At 38.2% G+C, this 18364-nt stretch overlaps 1 protein-coding gene across 1 annotated transcript in view; it reads left to right on the top strand.

Moving 5' to 3' along the window:
- The first annotated feature begins 568 nt into the window (after positions 1-568).
- The window catches only part of megf11 (multiple EGF-like-domains 11), a 177504-nt gene continuing 159708 nt past the window's right edge, over positions 569-18364 (top strand). Inside the window, exons 1-3 of the mRNA XM_055661343.1 lie at positions 569-790; positions 5714-5815; positions 7732-7832. Coding sequence (XP_055517318.1) covers positions 678-790; positions 5714-5815; positions 7732-7832 — 316 coding nt within the window. The 5' untranslated portion in view covers positions 569-677. The remainder of the gene's footprint in view (positions 791-5713; positions 5816-7731; positions 7833-18364) is intronic.

Below are 18364 nucleotides of genomic sequence, written 5' to 3'. Positions count from 1 at the left end.
TATGCAAGAGTTTGGGGAGATTTGATATGTCGCTGAATACTCTATTGAACTTCTACACTTTCCACCATATCCTCTCCACCGTATCCTCTCTTCAGTACAGATCATGCAAAGTGATTTGCATTACAGGCTGGTTCAGACATTCAAATGTTCAAGAAACAGTGGTGCACATTACACCATCTGTCACGGATATTGAACTCACTACTGTTAAAGGCATCTATAGGAAGTGCTGCCTCAAGAAGGCAGCGAATATCATCAAAGACAATACCAACTTGCCATGCTCTCTTCTTGCTGTTTCCACTGGGAGCATAGTACAGGAGCCGGAGAATCATTACTTTTCAGGTTCAAGCACATGTTTTTTTTCCATCAAACATGTGGTTCTTGAACTACTTTGGTTGCTCTACATACTTTGGGTTTTTTCACTATCATGGCCGAGTTTACCAAAAATTACTGAAAGTTTATTGTTGCATCTAATTTGCCAGTAAAACTACTGTAAGTACGAATTCATTGTTCCTGTTCCTGTTCATATCCGATGCATATGACAATATGTGCAAAATATGTAAATATCATGTAATGATGGAAATTGTTTTGATAAAACATGAACTTGCATGTGTGCTAAAATTTAGCATTACAAGCACTGAATTTTTAATCAGTTTTTTGTTTTCTTTAGATTTGGGAGAATGGTTTGTGCTGCCTCGCGTTGGTGCCAATGGGCGTTGTTAATTTGTTACCTTGAAAGAGTGGTATTGTGTCTAAATCCCGATGATCCTAATGTGTGCAGCCACTGGGAAAGGTAAATGCAATCTGTTTTTGTTTATTCCTTCATGAATTTTATGTGCAATGTTAAGTTTTTAGTCATGAAATTGAGGAGATTTGGCAATAGGCATAATGCTGTATCCTTTTAATTTTTTCTTGTGTTTATAGTAACTTTATTTTAATTTTGTTGCCTTATCATGCTCATCAGCAAGGGCTGCAATAATTTCTTCTGTATTCTTTGTAATTCTATGAGGTTCCTAAATAAATTAAACTTAATATCAGTATAATTCATAAATTATGTTTTTTTGATGGATGAGCAGGTGTATTACTTAAATCAACTTAAAGGATAACTATTGTAAAAATGAAATAAAGTTATAGGATTGATAAATATATCTGTACTTAAACTGTGTTTAAATAAAATCATATATAAAAGAAGATTGTTGTGCAACAAGAAAATATGTACCACATTAAGAGGCAAATGTACATTGAACATAATGAACAATAATAATTTGGAGCTTGGTTTTTATAAAATTAAAAATAATAATCTACTATTAAGATGATAAATTCAATTTTCTATCGTGAAAGATGAAAAACTTTCAATAAATGGAAGCAATATTTTACCTGATGTTAGTACAATTTCTTGTTACACAATATGATTATATTAGGTTAAAAAAAGTATTAAGACAGAATTCAGTTTTGCTTATGTAGCTGGATTTTTACCATCAAACAAAATGTGAGTGTGGTTAAAACAGTTACATGGAAAAACCAAAGGGAAAAAAGCAAAAGACTGGATATAATAAAATGCAGAGCATGAAGTACATACCATTAGAATTTAAAACAAAGCCGAGGTCATTTAAAACAAGCTTGTTAAAGTAACAACAAATTCATTAATAGAATGATTGAGGTTAATCAAGTGGCCAAACCTTCCTACTTTTTTTTAAATAAAGCATTTGCAAACCAAAAAGCACACCTCAAACTATTGATTGGGCAAATTGGTATGAGTGCAACATTCTAATCAAGAGAAAAGCTAGATTAAATACTTGTATTGATTTGCTGTATTTCACATGATGACTTTGTCAAGTACACGTTAATAAATCACATTGCAGTGGAAGCCTGCAGTGAGTAGCCTTTATTGCCCTTTGGGATTAAATGTTGATTATTAAGCAGTTACCAACAATGTGTCTGATTCTCTCAAAGAAACGTTTAATTTAATGTGCATATATAATAGCATCTACAATATAACAAAATTGGAATTTCATCTGAAGATTTGGGTCTAAAGAAGGGTGCCGAGCCAACCCAAAACGTCACTAATCCACGTGGTCCAGGAATGCAGTAGGACTCGCTGAGTTATTCCAGCATTTTGTGTCTTTTCTTGGAATTTCATGATAGGAATCAAATGACTTGTAGAAGTAGACAGTAGAATGCCCCAAATGAAAATGGCAAGCTTTGCAATCATGATTCCTGATCTCAGCCATCGTTCTTAAAAAGTAGAATGGAAACATGATTTTTCACCAAGATAGTGATAGACTTTGTATAACTTTGTTTAATGAATCATCAACTCTGTCAGATTAAAGGATCTGATTTTGCTGGTCTACACTCTTTCTAGTAGTATATTTCTTAGGTAGTTCAGAATGCCTTTGAGATAGATGGTCTACTCAGCTTCCTGCAGTTAATTTTGGTGGAGCTATTTATACCATTAGCTGGTAGGGTCTGGCACTGAGAAATTAGTTAGAAACGGAAGCTTCTCAGATTCCACAAAACATGGCATACAACTATTTCGAACACTAGTCAATAGTCAATAGTCTATTTAATTGTCATTTGGACCCCTGGAGGTCCAAATGAAATGCCGTTTCTGCAGCCATACATTGTAGATAGACACAACATAATTTTTTACATAAACATCCATCACATGCTTTAATGAATCATCAACTCTGTCAGAGTAAAGGATCTGATGGCGATTTTGCGCCGGGGTGCTCGCACACGGGTCTTTCTAGTAGTATCGCAGTGTTCTTAGGTAGTGGTGCTTCAGCTCCAATGCCTTTGAGCAATAGATGAAGTCTACTCAGCTTCCTGCAGTTAATTTTGGTGGAGCTATTTATACCATTAGCTGGTAGGGTCTGGCACTGAGAAATGAGTTAGTAACGGAAGCTTCTCAGATCCCACAAAACATGGCATACAACTTTTTCGAACACTACTTCATCGTATAGTTGCAGAAAGAAGATATTGCCAAGGGAAGACTCGTTTTCATCATTTTATGCACTAATGTGGGGAAACCTGCAAAGGAAGCATATGGGAGGTATTGAGTACTAAAGACAGGGCAGGCCCGTCAAGAGCATCGAAAGTGTAGAGTTGTGCTTAAAAAGGAAATTATGATGACAACTAGAATTATCACTAGTGGACAGGATTAAAATAAAACAAAAGACATTTTATGTATATTACAGACAAAAAGAAATAACAAGGAGAAGAGTTTAGCACATTAGGGACAAGAAGGACTCGGAACCAGAGGTATAAGTAAGGTCCTAAATAAATACTTTTCATCAGTATTCACAAAAAGAACAGACCTTGCCTGAAGACGGGACCCGACCCAAAACATCACCCATCCTTTTTCTCCAGCGATCCTGCCTGACCCACTGAGTTACTCCATCATTTTGGGTCTATTTGTGTTGACAAAATCAGTAAAGGGGTAGGTGAAAGTCTATTGAAGGTCTCCTGAAATAAAGGGAAATTTGCTCAATATCTCAGCAAGCTTAAAGGCAGATCAATCTCCACAGCCAGATGGGATTTATGCCATACTGCTATAGGGAGTAAGTGAGAAGATTGCTGGGGCTGGAATACTGCCTGCAGCTCTGGTCACCACAGTATAGAAAAGATTTGATAGTACTGGAGATGGTTCACAGAAGATTCGTCAGGATGTTGACTGGGAAGGCATAATTCAGTTATGAGGAGCGGCTGGAGAAGCAATGTATTTTTCGCAGAGCAAATGAGGAATATGTTTGAGATACATAAAATGGTGAGGGGTATCAATAGGATGCAGGAAACCTTTCTCCACATCAGAGGTCAATAAAACTACAAGACATAGATATAGGGTAAGGGGTAAGAGGTTTTTAGTGGAGATCTGAGGAGGACCTTTCTCACCCAGAGAATGGTGTACCTGGAATACACGGCCTAAGACAGTGATGGAAGCAGAGTTGCTGACATCTCTTGATAAGTGTCTAAACGAGCCCTTCAATCACATGGCTATAATTTATTCAATTTCTATGATTGTGTAATTGCAACAACTTTTTGACTTACAGCTGAACTACGTTACGATTTCAATGAATTTCAAAATTACTTACATAACCTTTTATAAAGCCATGCTTTTTTGTTGAAAGTGACAGAAATAATAATATTGCTATTAATATTAATAAGATTAGTAACCGGCCTTGTAGATATATATATATATATTGTAGAGAGAGATATATATATATATATATATATATATATATATATACACACACACACACACACACAAAACACATATATATGTGTATATATGTGTATTTTATATATATGTGTGTGTGTATATGTATATGTACACACACACACACACACACATATATATGTATATAATATATATATATACACATACATACATACACATACATACATATACATATACACCAGATCAAGTGCAGATCCGGTTGGGTCTGCTCCCCCAACGCACCCGTTCCCTACCCATAGCCCCCAATTGCACTTGCCCTGCATGTTGCAATAGCAATTCGCCCTCCCCCTCCTGTGAGGTAAAACGTTTATAGTGTTCCTGTGTCGCAACATTGGATCGTAGTGCGTTGGAAGCTGGCAGGAATGATTTTAACAGTAAAAATCTTGTGAAAGTTGGCATTTTTAAAGCTTTAATTGCGAATAACGTGAAATATAGGATGATATAGGTAAATACAGGCAGTGGAGAAAGCGAATGGCATGTTGGCCTTCGTAACAAGTGGAGTTGAGTATAGGAGCAAAGAGGTAATTCTGCAGTTGTATAGGGCCCTAGTGAGACCACACCTGGAGTATTGTGTGCAGTTTTGGTCCCCTAATTTGAGGAATGACTTTATTGCTATTGAGGGAGTGCAGCATAGGTTTACAAGGTTAATTCCCGGGAATGCGGGACTGTCATATGCTGAGTGAGTGGAGCTGCTGGGCTTGTATGCTCTGGAGTTTAGAAGGATGAGAGGGGATCTGATTGAAACATATAAGTTTATTAAGGGTTTGGACACGCTAGAGGCAGGAAACAATGTTCCCGATGTTGGGGGAGACCAGAACCAGGGGCCACTGTTCAAGAATAAGGGGTAAGCCATTTAGAACTGAGATGAGGAAAGGCCTTTTCACACAGAGAGTTGTGAAAAAGTGAGTGTGGAATTCTCTGTCGGTTGTCTGGATACTTTCAAGAGAGCTAGATAGGGCTCTTAAAGATAGCGGAGTCAGGGGATATGGGGAGTAGGTAGGAATGGGATACTGATTAGGGATGATCAGCCATGATCACATTGAATGGCGGTGCTGGCTCGAAGGGCCGAATGGCCTACTCATGCACCTATTGCCTATTGTCTAAATCTTCAGAGAAGCTGATCACTGCTAGCCGAGCCATTGTGACATCATCAGTGAAAGCTGGTCCTTTTAAATTCAAAGTCTTTTGATGCTTTTAAACTTCTGACTTTTAATCAGTAATAAGTCGAGAAATAAAGCATAAAATGTTCAGTGGAGGTGCTCTCGGCCTCGAGGGGAAAAATGTCAATCAGAACATGTAAAAATGTGATCGTTACCACGTAGTGCTTTTGCGAAGATGTAAAGACGACCACATATACACACACATATACACACACACGTACAAGTTCAGACTTTTAATAAGTATATGATGATATATATTGATGTCTGTTCTCATTATCAGCTCAAGATCATTAAAATTATTTATTGTGCTTTTTTTCAGTTATGCTGTCACAGTTCAGGAATCGTATGCCCATCCATTTGACCAGGTCTACTATACTAGATGCACGGATATTCTTAATTGGTTTAAATGCACCAGACACAGGTTGGTATGAAATGGGTAAACATTCATTATATAGAGCAAAAAATAATATTTCAGTGGGTATTTCATTGTTTACCTGTTCATTTCTTGTTATTCACAGCTACCTTGGTGTCCGTTGTTGACATAAAACATATTTAAATAGCACACCATGGCATATAATTAAAAAAAAATAGTGGATACATGAGAATGGCCCAGGTAATAATATCATCAATTGGTTTAGGTAATTGTTATAAATAAGGAGAAGAATGTCCTAATATCATCTATGACCCCATGGATGATACAAAGATAGGTGGAGGGCAGGTAGTACCGAGGAAGCAGAGAGTCTGCAGAAGGGCTTGGAGATATCGGGAGAGTGGACAAAGAAGTGGCAAATGGAATACTGGGCAGCAAAATGTATGGTCCTGCACTTTGGTACAAGGAACAAAAGCGTAAATTATTTTCTAAATGATGAGAGGATTCAGATATTGGAGGTGCAAATGGTTTTGGAAGTGCTGGTGCAGAATTCCCAAAACAACAATTTTCAGGTCGAGTTGATGATAAGGAAGGCAAACGCAATGTTAGCATTCATTTCAAGAGGACTAGGATAAAAAGATAATAGAATAAAAGCAAGGATGTAATGCTGAGGCTTTCCATGATGTTGGTCAGGCCACATTTCACATATTGTGAATATTGCTCCATATCTGAGGCAGGATGTGCTGACATTGGAAAGGTCCAGAGGAGGTTTACAAAAGTGTTCATGGGGATGATTGTTTTAATGTACGAGGAGCATGCAATGGCACTGGGCTTGTAGCCGTTGGAGCTTAGATGGATGATGGGGATCTCATTGAAATCTACCGAATAATGAAAGGACTCGATAGAGTGGATGTGGAGAGGATATTTCCAGGACTGGGAGAGTTCAGGAGCTGATGGCACCGCCTCAGAATAAAAGGATGTATGTTTAGAATGGAGATGAGGAGGCACTTCTTTAGCCAGATGGTGGCGAATCTGTGGAATTTATTGCCACAGATGGCAATAGAGGTCAGGTCATTGAGTATTTTTTAAACCGAGATTGATAGGTTCTTGATTAGTAAAGTCATCAATGGTTATGGGGAGAAGGAAGGAGAATTGGGTTGAGAGGGAAAAATAGATATATACACATACATACATATTTTATCAAATGGTGGAGCAGATTCGATGGGCCAAATGGCCTAATTCTGCTATGTCTTATATTCTCATGATAAATTTACTTTAAAGTTTGAAGATAATTGTTATTTTTAAAAGCTATCCCAAACTCTGGGCCAATTGCTGCATTATAATCATTAACGGTTTCAAAAAATAATATGCCGTATATGCAAATACACTCGTATACACATCGCAAAACAAAATATGTTACTTAATTATTATTTTTTTATTAACTTGTCTCCCAGTAAACCTCTGTGAGGAAAAGTACAATATGATATTAACAGTTTAATGGCATCATAGAACTCAAAAGTGTTTTCTCCGTCAGGGCCCTATAATTTGAGAACCTAAAGGAGTTTTGGTCTGTGTAATCTAATTCTTTACCATTTGGACTCTTGGCACCTGTAACATTTTGGAATGTTACAGGGGACTAAAACGATGGTCAGGCCACCCCTGCACCTTATCCTTGTGTTAGAAATTGACTCATTTCTGTAATAACTTCAGCATGTAGATTTGATACTTCAAGATTATTTTGCCTACAGGTGCATTATTAATTATCTTAACTATTTTAATGCCAATATGTTTCTATTAGATATATAAATAAATGGATGTTAAATATGTGTGGTAAGATTGTTGTGTTGATTTGCATATCATTGAAAATTTGTGAACTTTCTAGTTGCTAATTACATAAATTAATTGTAAGTGTGATTTGCGCAAATCTTTAGATACCAAAAATCACAGAAATTTAATATTTTCTCCAGAATAAGCTACAAAACAGCTTATCGTAGAGGTCTAAGAACAATGTATAGAAGGAGATCACAATGCTGCCCTGGATACTATGAAAGTGAAGATTTTTGTGTCCGTAAGTGTTGATTTTTAACTAAATGTACTTTGCTGGACTATCACTTTTCCTATATTTTGTTTCTTTATCTTCTGAGAGGGTGTTTGCAATGTTATTCATGTGAAGTCCACATTTCACCGGTTGTTGTAGTTCAGTTTCAAACTATCAATCAATATTTTTGAAATTGTTCTAATAGTTTATTGAAACAGTTTGCTTTGCTCAGTCTTTTTTGTGATGAAAGTTTTCTTAAAATATGAAACTGGGCTTGCACACAGTTCAAGTACAGCCTAACCAATATATTTCAATGCTTAGCATAATCGTGGTGTACTTATATCAGTCAGCTGCTCTGAGACACCTTGGAGTGTTAGGGCAGCCACAGAAAGATTTTGCAAAATAGTAAACACTGTATGGAGCAATCTCTATGGAAGAATCACTGGCCATATGTATGTAAATATCCCTCAGTAAACAAGGGAACTCACATGATGTACCCTGCAGTGATAGTTTGGTTCCTTTGATCTTTGATTTAGACTGTTGAGAGTTAGAGTTACCGTAAGTTGACATAATTCAGTACTGAACAATGCTGGAATATCATTCCTGATGTAGGGTCTCGGACCAAAATATCAACAATTTATTTCTCTCAATGGATGCTACTCGATCGGCTGAGTTCCTCCATCAATTTTTGTTACGATCCAGATTCCAGCATCTGTGGTCTCTTGTGTCTGCTGTGTTGTAATTTCTTACGAATACGACTTTCAGCTATAGAGTTGCTTATTAAAGATGTTCTGGTGTCTTGCTGAACATTTATTATCTAATCACCATTATTTTTTGCTGTGAGAACGTAAAATTTAACCTATTGAATTTGGTATTATTTGAGGCTGGTAGATTAGTCTACAAGTTTGCCAACACTTTTGTAGTTTGGAATTTTGGTATTTTTGTTTCAAGCAGAAGAACCCTCATTATATGGGAGGAGATAGTTTGGGAATCACATGGGATCCTAACATTTTATGTTCGAGCAGCATAGTGTAGGAATACTCCATTGACCACCCCACAATAATAATTTGGGACCAGGCTGCTCAACATTACCACCACGCCCGCCACCGATTCACCTGCAATACATTCTCCATAAATATGTTGATCATCTGGATTTGTTTGTAAACTTCTCTCTAGCATGATTTTGATGGGCCTCATTAGACTATCATGTATTTAAATATCATGACAAAGCTGAAATCATCTTGTACCTAATCATTGCCAGATTAGACTACAGCACTCTGTTGGTCAGATTTACATAAATTAAGATTAGTTGTTACTTCCTGTCTGTGCCACAACAGTGACTACAATATAGATGTAATTAGTTGGATGTAAAATGTTTTTATACTTGTGAGCATATTATACAGTGGAGCTTTGATTAACAAGCAGTTGATTTACTGCTATGCGGGCATAATCTTAGTTTAGAGATACAAGATGGAAATAGGCCCTTTAGCACACTGAATCCACGCCGAACAGCGATCACCCGTACACTAGTTCTAGACCTACACACTAGGGATGTAAATTAATGAACAAACCTGTATGTCTTTGGAATGTGGGAGAAAACCAGAGCACCTGGGGAAAATCCACGCGGTCACAGGCTGAACGTACAGACTTCTCATAGTCAGAATCGAAGCCGGGTCTCTGGCCCTATATGGCAGCAACTCTACCGCTATGCCACTGTAACATCCTTTTCAAAAGACAGTTATGTCAGTTTAAAAAGCCTATGCTTCCAGGCTTTGAAGCCTGCTTCCACAGAATACAATAGGAGTATATTCACTCCTGTAAGAATAAACTGCAGTTAGAACAGTAATGGCACATTAATTACTGTCATACATTAAAATACAACGATGCATTAATTTTGATGTGCAGCGCTGTCCAGTAAATCTGTCTGCAAATGAAAATGAATGATTTTAAATATTGAGAAACGTGGTTTGCTTGTGATATTGGAAACATATACCACTAAAACACATTTTAAACAGAAACATGCTGAGTACTTTTAACAACATATAGACCAAGTGGGACCTGTTGGGTCCCATTCCCCCAACGCAATATTCCAGCACTCACCCATAGCCCCCAACTGCGCAGGCGCAGCTGAGGGGTTCCCGTTGTAATGCCAGAGATCCCCGTTGTGACGTGAGTCACGGCAACCCTCCCCCAACTGCACCTCACCATCACGGCAACCATCCACCAACTACGCCTCACCATCCCTCTTCCTACCCTTATCCTCCTCCATTCCCCCCCATCCCCAGGACTCACCCCCCCTCCTCTTCACCCTCCCTCTTCTTTCTCCTGTCTTCCTTCCCTCACCCACTCCCTCCCTCACCTCTCCCTTCCTCTCCTTTCCCCTACCCTCAGTCACTCCCTCCCTCCCTCCATAACCCTCTATCCCTCCTCCTCCCCCACTCTCCCTCCTCACCTCCCCCACTTTCCCCTCCCCTCTCCCTCCCTACCACCTCCTCTTCCTCAATCCCCTCAGCCTCCCTCCTCACCTCCCCAGGATCTCGATGTAAACCACTGCCGGCTCCGTTTTCTCCATCAGAGCAGCGATGAAGTTGTACTTGGGGGGGGGGGGGGAACGACGAGCGTCCTGGAGCCGGGGGAGGGCTTGAGGCGGGTGCTGTTGGGGGGGATTGGGGGAGAAGAGGGATGAGCATTAGAGCTGGAGGAAGGGAGGGAGAGACCGAGGGCACCTGGCGCAGCCTGTTCCTGCCCCCCGGTCCCCGGGGGTGGGGTGCAGAAATTAAAATGGAAGGAAACCTGCCCGTGGAACCGTCGGGTCGCCGTTGTGACGGGGGAAAAAAAGGTCTGAAATGGTGCATAGGCCGCGATGAGAACCTGTGGGGTGTCCTTTGTGACGCCTGTCAAGTAAAGTGGGGACACTTTTTAAAAAAGTTTTAAACGTCAATAACGTGTAAAATATACCATCAATCGGAACAAAACTTGTTTAATTTACATCACAGGACAATGGTGAGTAAGGTGGGCCAAAAATTGTAGCGCTATCGTGTACCGTTTTTGCGCAATACAAGCCAGGCGAACAAACGGACAAACAAACAAGATGGGAGTTTTAGTAATATAGAGAAAGAAGATAGATTTTGCAATACATTTGATGACTTTCAATGAGGTATAAAATATTTCGCTTTATCAATATTTTTGAATTATTCTTGGTGACACTCCTTTCCATTACTTTGAATAATTGTGAATTAGCTGTAATGTTTTTTTTATTTTAAAGAAGAGTGTTTGCTGTACTGATCCAGAACTTCAATCCATTAATCTACCATAATGAGAAAACCTAATGACAAATTGGAATATTTAGATGTCAGGAAAGAAATTGTCTCAGTCATTAAGAGAGGTAAAGAGAAAAGCAGATAGAATTAAGCCAATTTTAGGATGGTAAAATAAAACTCTTGAAAACTATCATTATTAAATTATTTGGTGCTAAAATGTATTAACCAATGATGATTTGTCCTAGATTTTATCATTCTTCTGAAACACAATTTATTTTAATAGTTTTCTGCAGGGACATTAACACTGGAAATGCAGTTGCTTGATTAAACCATACGTGTGTCATAGAGATGCCTTTTAATTATGTTTGCAGTTAAAAGAGATTGTTGCTCAGAATACTCAATATCTGTATTAACCTTTTGATCTCAATCACATCAACATGTTCAATAGCTTCTAGTTTTTCTCTTTCCTTTGCCATTTCATGATGCAATATGTTCGGTCAAGTGAAGTAAATATTTAAGCAGAGTATTGGTTTAGCCCATTGTTTGTTTAAGATGTATTTTCCTGTTGGCTTAATCCATGCTTTTTTTTTAAAAGTAACAGTATCTTATGAGGATTTACTTAGTGGACCTTTTCAGTGTTGAAGAGAATTCTGGGGCATTGTTTCTTAATCTGTTCCTATATGGTCAAATGATTTTATTGTAATTCAAACAAGATGCAAAAGTTTCAGTGTGAGGAATACTTAGAAGCTTTGCATTTTATTCAAAACATCAGCAAGGCAATAGTTGCCCCCAACCATCAGTACTGAATTTAGATGGTCTTGTGTTGTGACTAATCCTGCAATACAGAAATTATCCTACTTGTTTCCATTACAGAAAATGAAATGATTCCGTTTTTCATTGGTTTAATTTAAAGAATTGTTTACTTAACTTTAATGCAAAAACAAATTGCTGGAGAAGCTCAAAGGGTCAAGCAGCATTTGCCGAGGCAAAGGGGTAGTTTACATTTTGGATCATGACTGAAATTGTAGAACGAAGGTAACCAATATGAATAGGTGAGAGGGAGGGGTGAAATAGAGGTTGGTAGTTGGAACCTTGGTGGAATGGGGATTGTTGGGGGAGGGGCAGGGGGATTTTAGGAACGGAGGTTGATGGTGATAGATGGAAATTAGTAAGAAGAAATTGCAGAGGGATGATAGGCAGAAGGAATCAGATGGGGAAGGGATTAGGAAAGTTACAGTACTTTGAACAATATCTAACACAGTATTAATGGAAACTGTAGATGCTGGAAAGTGGAGCAAAGAACAAGCAGCTCGAACAACACTGTTAATAATGCGTTAATGACATGTGATTTTTACATTTCTCAAGAACAATAAATTCAGATATATTGTGATTAAACAGTTGGTCAGTCAGGGGTTAAAGCAAAATATGCGGTTGATGTTTGGTGACTTCCTTCATTAAAATTGGCTAATTTATTTATTTTGGACCCATATCATTTATAATTTACACAGTGTAATGGAAAACCCGGTATCTAACTATACAGAAAAGAACTTTGGAAGCACTGATAAAGAAAGCACCAATTGACTGTTTTAGAAGGCTCATTTAAAGTTTAAAGAGTAGCAACCTAGAAACTATTCCTGTCACTAAAGGCATGTTAACTGCAACACAGGGTGAGCCAGCATTTATTTTATATGTGGGCTCCAGAAGCAATACATGAGACCCATGAGGTCACACACACGGATTGGGATATGTTTGTACAAACACACAAAGGGAAGGGCAATATCATGATGCTTCCATGCATTCTCTGCCTTAAAGAAAGACTGTTCTTAATTTTTTTTTAAACTTTGACCAATGTAGTAACACATATTGACAGGTCTCTTAGTAAACTATAAGGTATTTTAGGATTGGGTTATATGTGAAGACAAAGGGTACAAGAGCAAGCAGTCATATTGTGCACATCTGCAACTGAAATGCTGGGGGCCATACCTTAGGAAGGATGTGAAGATCCTAGAAAGGGTGGATAAAATATTTGCCACTTGCGTTCCAGGAAAGTTATGTGGTTGGTGAAGGTAGGGAGAGAATAGGTAATGCAGAGATCAACAAGATTTCAGAGAAGATGGGAGCACTGAAGGTAACACCTAAAGAAATAGATATCAGGATGAAGATGGGTTCTTTAGGTTCCCTGGTAGCAATCCAGATGAAGTCATGCCTCTTCAAAATAATGTTGTGAGAAGCTTCAAACCTCCTGTAAAGATCATATTCAGTCTGTGGTGCCTGAGGCTTATCAGTGCAGTGTAACCCTCATTGTGAAACCCTCACGGTCTCCATACACGTACAATATTCCAGGATAGGTACGCAATCATGTTTCGCTGTCACACTTTGAATGAAATCTGTTTCTTTTATCCAACCGATTTATATTAAAAATGTTGTGCTACATGATAGAATTTTGTTGAAAAGTGGCGATGAAATAACTAGTTCAATTTTAGCTGGCATAGATGCTGTTGTGCCGTAGGTTTATATGTCCCTATGACATGTAAATCTATGGTATTCAAGCATTTGTATCTGTATAGCCCACTGGTAGGAGTAAAATGTTGTGTAATTTTTTCATGTCAGATACTTCAAGCTTCCGCACCAACAAAGGTTGCTTGAAGAATGAAAGGCGAAAGAGAATTCAGAAACACTTGAATATTTTAACATGACATTTCCGCTCTATAACTGTCTATAATACATTTGACCCTAATTGAAACAGAAAAGCTAAAGATTTATCAGTCACAGTTATTGTACATTTACTAGGTTTTCTTTATTTATCTGTGGACAGGGGCAAAAAAAAAAAAAGAATAAAAGCAAGCGCTGTTTAGACAGAATGCCTTAAGACAAATTATAGAAGTCCCTTTGTTGTCATTTCATTCCATCTGATGTGCATTTGGCACATCTACTCCCGATAATGAATTACTTCAAGATGCCACAGCAATTTCAAAGGTTTCAAAGCATTCTATTGAGCACATCGATTTACTTAGGATGTAGCAGCTAAAAGAAAATCAAGATATGCTTTTCAGAAAGATTACATATAAAAATCTCTAAAATGCAATGACTATAATAGAAGAGTAATTTATAGACACAATACTTTAAGAAGTATACAGTTAAGTAAAAAATAATGTCTCTCTTTTGAATGAAATATTTAGTTTGCTTGTTTGATTATCTAGGACTTCCAATGCCCTACAATAAAGTGGATGCACACAAATTATACAGTGGATTTTTACCCATGCTGCAGTGCCATTAGTCTGTAGATGGTATGAGAAGAGGTGTAAATAACCTCTAAATCTAATTAGCATATTCATACTTCATTCAAGTATATATGTGTGAAATTTTACTCAGTAACTCTATAATTGAGCTGTAGATTAAAGCTTTGAAATGCCATGCTGTTACATTATTTTCTGCACTAATCTACATACAATGGAATTTTATTTCAGAACATGTTTCTTTACCATATTAAATGAAGCAAATTGGGTTCATCTGAACAATCAGATTTTCTCATAAATGTTCCCTGTAACCAAATATCCCCACATTCCCATCACCTCTTTTTGGCCAGTGCATCTACCAATCTGCACATCTTTTGGAATGTGTGGAAACTGAACTTACCTTGCCTTTGACTTTGTCCCTTACCATCTGGACGCCCGCAGCAATGGCTGCGGAGGGTGGAGGTCCCGACTACAGGGGAAAATGGAGGAGGTCTGGCCAAGTTCTGTGCCTTCCACCACAGTGACGAATGCTGTGGTGGATGTTTGTGTTATTTTTTTTATTGTGGTTGTGTGTTCTTTATTATTGTACCGCTGCTGACAACCCAAAATTCCACCGACCCTGGTTGTGTGGCAATAAGTTCTATCAATCAATCAATCAATCAAACCCACATGGTCAACTGGGAATGTTCCAACTGCACATAAATGGCTCCCAAAGTCAGGATTGAACACAGATTGCTGGAATTGGGAGGCAGCAGCTCTACCAACTGCCCCACCCTACAACTGTTTAATAAATAGGCAGCAAACTACATGTATATCATGAAACATAGAAAACAGGTGCAGGAGTAGGTCATTCGGCCCTTCGAGCCAGCACCGCCATTCAATATGATCATGGCTGATCATCCTGAATCAGTACCCCGTTCCTGCTTTCTCCCCATTTTCCTTGATTCCGTTATCCCTAAGATCTGTATCTAACTCTCTTGAATACATCCAGTGAATTGACATCCACTGCCTTCTGTAGCAGAGAATTCCACAGATTCACAACTCTCTAGGTGAAAAGGTTTTTCCTCATCTCAGTCCTAAATGGCCTAACCCTTATTCTTAAACTGTGACCCCTGGTTCTGGACTCACCCAATTTCGAGAACATTTTTCCTGCATCTAGCCGGTCCAATCCCTTAATAATTTTATATGTTTCCATAAGATTCCGTCTCATCCTTTTAAATTCCAGTGAATATAAGCCGTCGATCCATTCTTTCATTATATGTCAGTCCAGCCATCCCAGGAATTAACCTGGTGAAACTATGCTGCACTCCCTCAATAGCAAGAATGTTCTTCCACAAACTAGGAGACCAAAACAGCACACAATACTCCAAGTGCGGTCTCATCATATACAACGCAGTAGGACCTCCTTGCTCCTATACTCAAACCCCCTCAACATGCCATTTGCTTTCTTCATTGCCTGCTGTATCTGCATGCTTACTTTCAGTGACTGATGTACAAGGTCAACTAGGCCTCATTGCACCTCCCTTTTTCCTAATCTGACATAATTCAGATACTGGTAGTCACAAAATGCTGGAGTAATTCAGCAGGACAGGCAGCATCTCTGGAGAGAAGAAACGGGTACATAGATTTTCTTGATCATTTAATAAAATGTAAGGTCCAGTGGCCCATGTCAAGTAATTGTCAACCATTCTGTAAAAATGCATAGTGGGAAATGGTATGAAACTATAAGCAAGATGCATGATGATCATCTGCATCCTGATTAAGCAAAGCAGTATTTAATGCTATCAGCAAATACAAACTAAAGCAGAGAGAGGAGTGACATTGGATTAGAAAGCAAATCATTATCACGGTTCTCTATTTTTTTTAAGAAAGCAGATACCTTTCATTTTGGACATATGTTTTAATTTTCTGCTAGTTTCAACTGGCAGCAGAATCAACACCGGTGGAATATGTCAAAATAAAATTCTCACAAGGCTGTTCAACTGGGATTTCAAACTGCAAAAATGTTGAACTGCAAAGAGGACAGAAAAGGTCAACCCACTACATTTTAAATTAAACTGAAGCTATTGATCTAAGGGGTGGGGCTCAAACGATTTACCGCCCACTGCACAACAGGAAGGATGTGAAATCTGTGGAGTCTGTGCAGAAACCTTTAACAAAATAGTCCTGAGGGTGAGGGAGATTAGTTAAATGGTTAGACTGCATTTGTTCTCCTAAAAGTAGAGATGGTTGAAAAAATACATGATAGAAGTGTCCAAAATCATTAATGGTCTAGATAAAGTAAATAAATAGAAATGCTTTCAATGATAAAAGACTGAAGACAGAGGACTGATTTAAGACAATTGACAAAATAAAGGAGACTTTTAAGAACACAAGAATATAGAAATATAGAAACAGGATTAGGTCATGTGACCTATCAAGCCTGCCAAATCACTCAATAAGATCATGGCTGATAGACACTGACTTCATTTATTCTTCTGTGCCATATCCCCCCCCCCCCCCCCTGTAGCCTGCAATTCCTTGATTTTCAAAAATTCAACTACCTCAATGTTAAATGCTTGGAATAATTTAGCCTCCGCGGTACTCTAGGATAGAGAATTCCAGATATTCACTAACCTCCACAAAAATCAAATCTTTGCTTTGAATAACTGGCCGTTTGTAATCTAGTCCTATCATTTGAGATTCTCCACGTGAAACTGCAACTGTTCACAACATATAATTCACCTTGTGAAATCCCCCCAGAATCTTGCTCATTTCAATTATATCATCACTTATTCTTTTGAATTCAGTTGAATGTAGATCCAACTTCTCCTCTTTTGACAAAACATCCATAACCAGGAATCAGTTTTCTCATAATTGCCTTCAATTGAAGTATGAGCCCCCTTACACATGGGTTTTGTTTTATTCCCACATGCAAAAGACGCTGTCTGGTGGTTTTAATTGCCACTGTGCCAAGTCCAGATGGATGAAGGGAGAATTAGGTTGTAGTTGATAGGCATGTGAGATTGGGTTACAGCATAATAACTGGTATGGGGAACGGGAGTGCACTGAGAGAGATCCAATATAGACAAATTGTTATAGAATATGAAAAGAAGTGTGAATTTCCCCAAATTAAGGTCCACTTAACTTTTTTTTTTCTAGTTGTTTAATCTATCTATATCCATTTTGAAGATTGAGTTCCTTATTGGTTGATTTCTGACCTAAAAAATAGCTAAACAGGTACAAGAAAAGGCAGTTGCAATTGGTGGATAAATCATCTGATCCCGCTGGGATAGTGGGGGTAGCAAGGGAGAAAATTGCAAAGACCCTGGCCATAATCTTCAAAACATCTACAGATTTAGGGGTAGTGCTTAAGGATTGCTAAATTGCAAATGTTACGGCCTTGTTCAAAATGTAAGTGTAGGGGTAAACCCATCAATTACTGACTGGCATGTGTAACAGGGGTAAGTTTTAGAAACAGTAATAAAGAACAGAATTAGCAGTCAGATGCACAAGTGTGGATTGATTAGAGAAAGGCTGAATTGGTTTGTTTAAGCATGCCATGTCCAGCTAACTTGATTAAGCTTTTTGATGAAGTAAGAGAGGGTTCATGAAAGAAATGCAGTTTGTGACATATATATACTTTTAACAGGCACGTCGTATGGTCCTGCAGATTAGGCATCATCAACATTGAAGACCATGAAATAAAAGGGAATGTGGATGCATGGAGGGGAAAATAACTGTAATAAAACAGAAAGATGTTCCTTTTAGGCTGGAGGCAAGTGCACAGTGGATTTCCTTAGTGATTAGTACATGAACAATGGTTTTCTTAATGTACATCCTTGTACAAATTAATTTAATGAAGCTGGAACTCGGATATCACAGGTCAATATACATGTCACAAGGCTACCTTTTATTCATTATCATTATGTCTATAGTATATTATATGTCCACCACAGTCCTATCAAGTCTTCGATACGATTTGGCATGGAATCAACAAGGTTCTGACATTTACAGAGGTTTTTTAATCTTGATACCACAGCTGGATTATGGCTTCGTTGAGCTTCTGCCTCGTGGCTCAGTCCTT

This window comes from Leucoraja erinacea, chromosome 33, assembly GCF_028641065.1.
Source record: "Leucoraja erinacea ecotype New England chromosome 33, Leri_hhj_1, whole genome shotgun sequence".
In the NCBI taxonomy this organism is placed as follows: Eukaryota; Metazoa; Chordata; class Chondrichthyes; order Rajiformes; family Rajidae; genus Leucoraja; species Leucoraja erinaceus.
The sequence above is the reverse complement of the archived record's forward strand: the minus strand, read 5'-3'. Positions and strand labels throughout refer to the sequence as shown.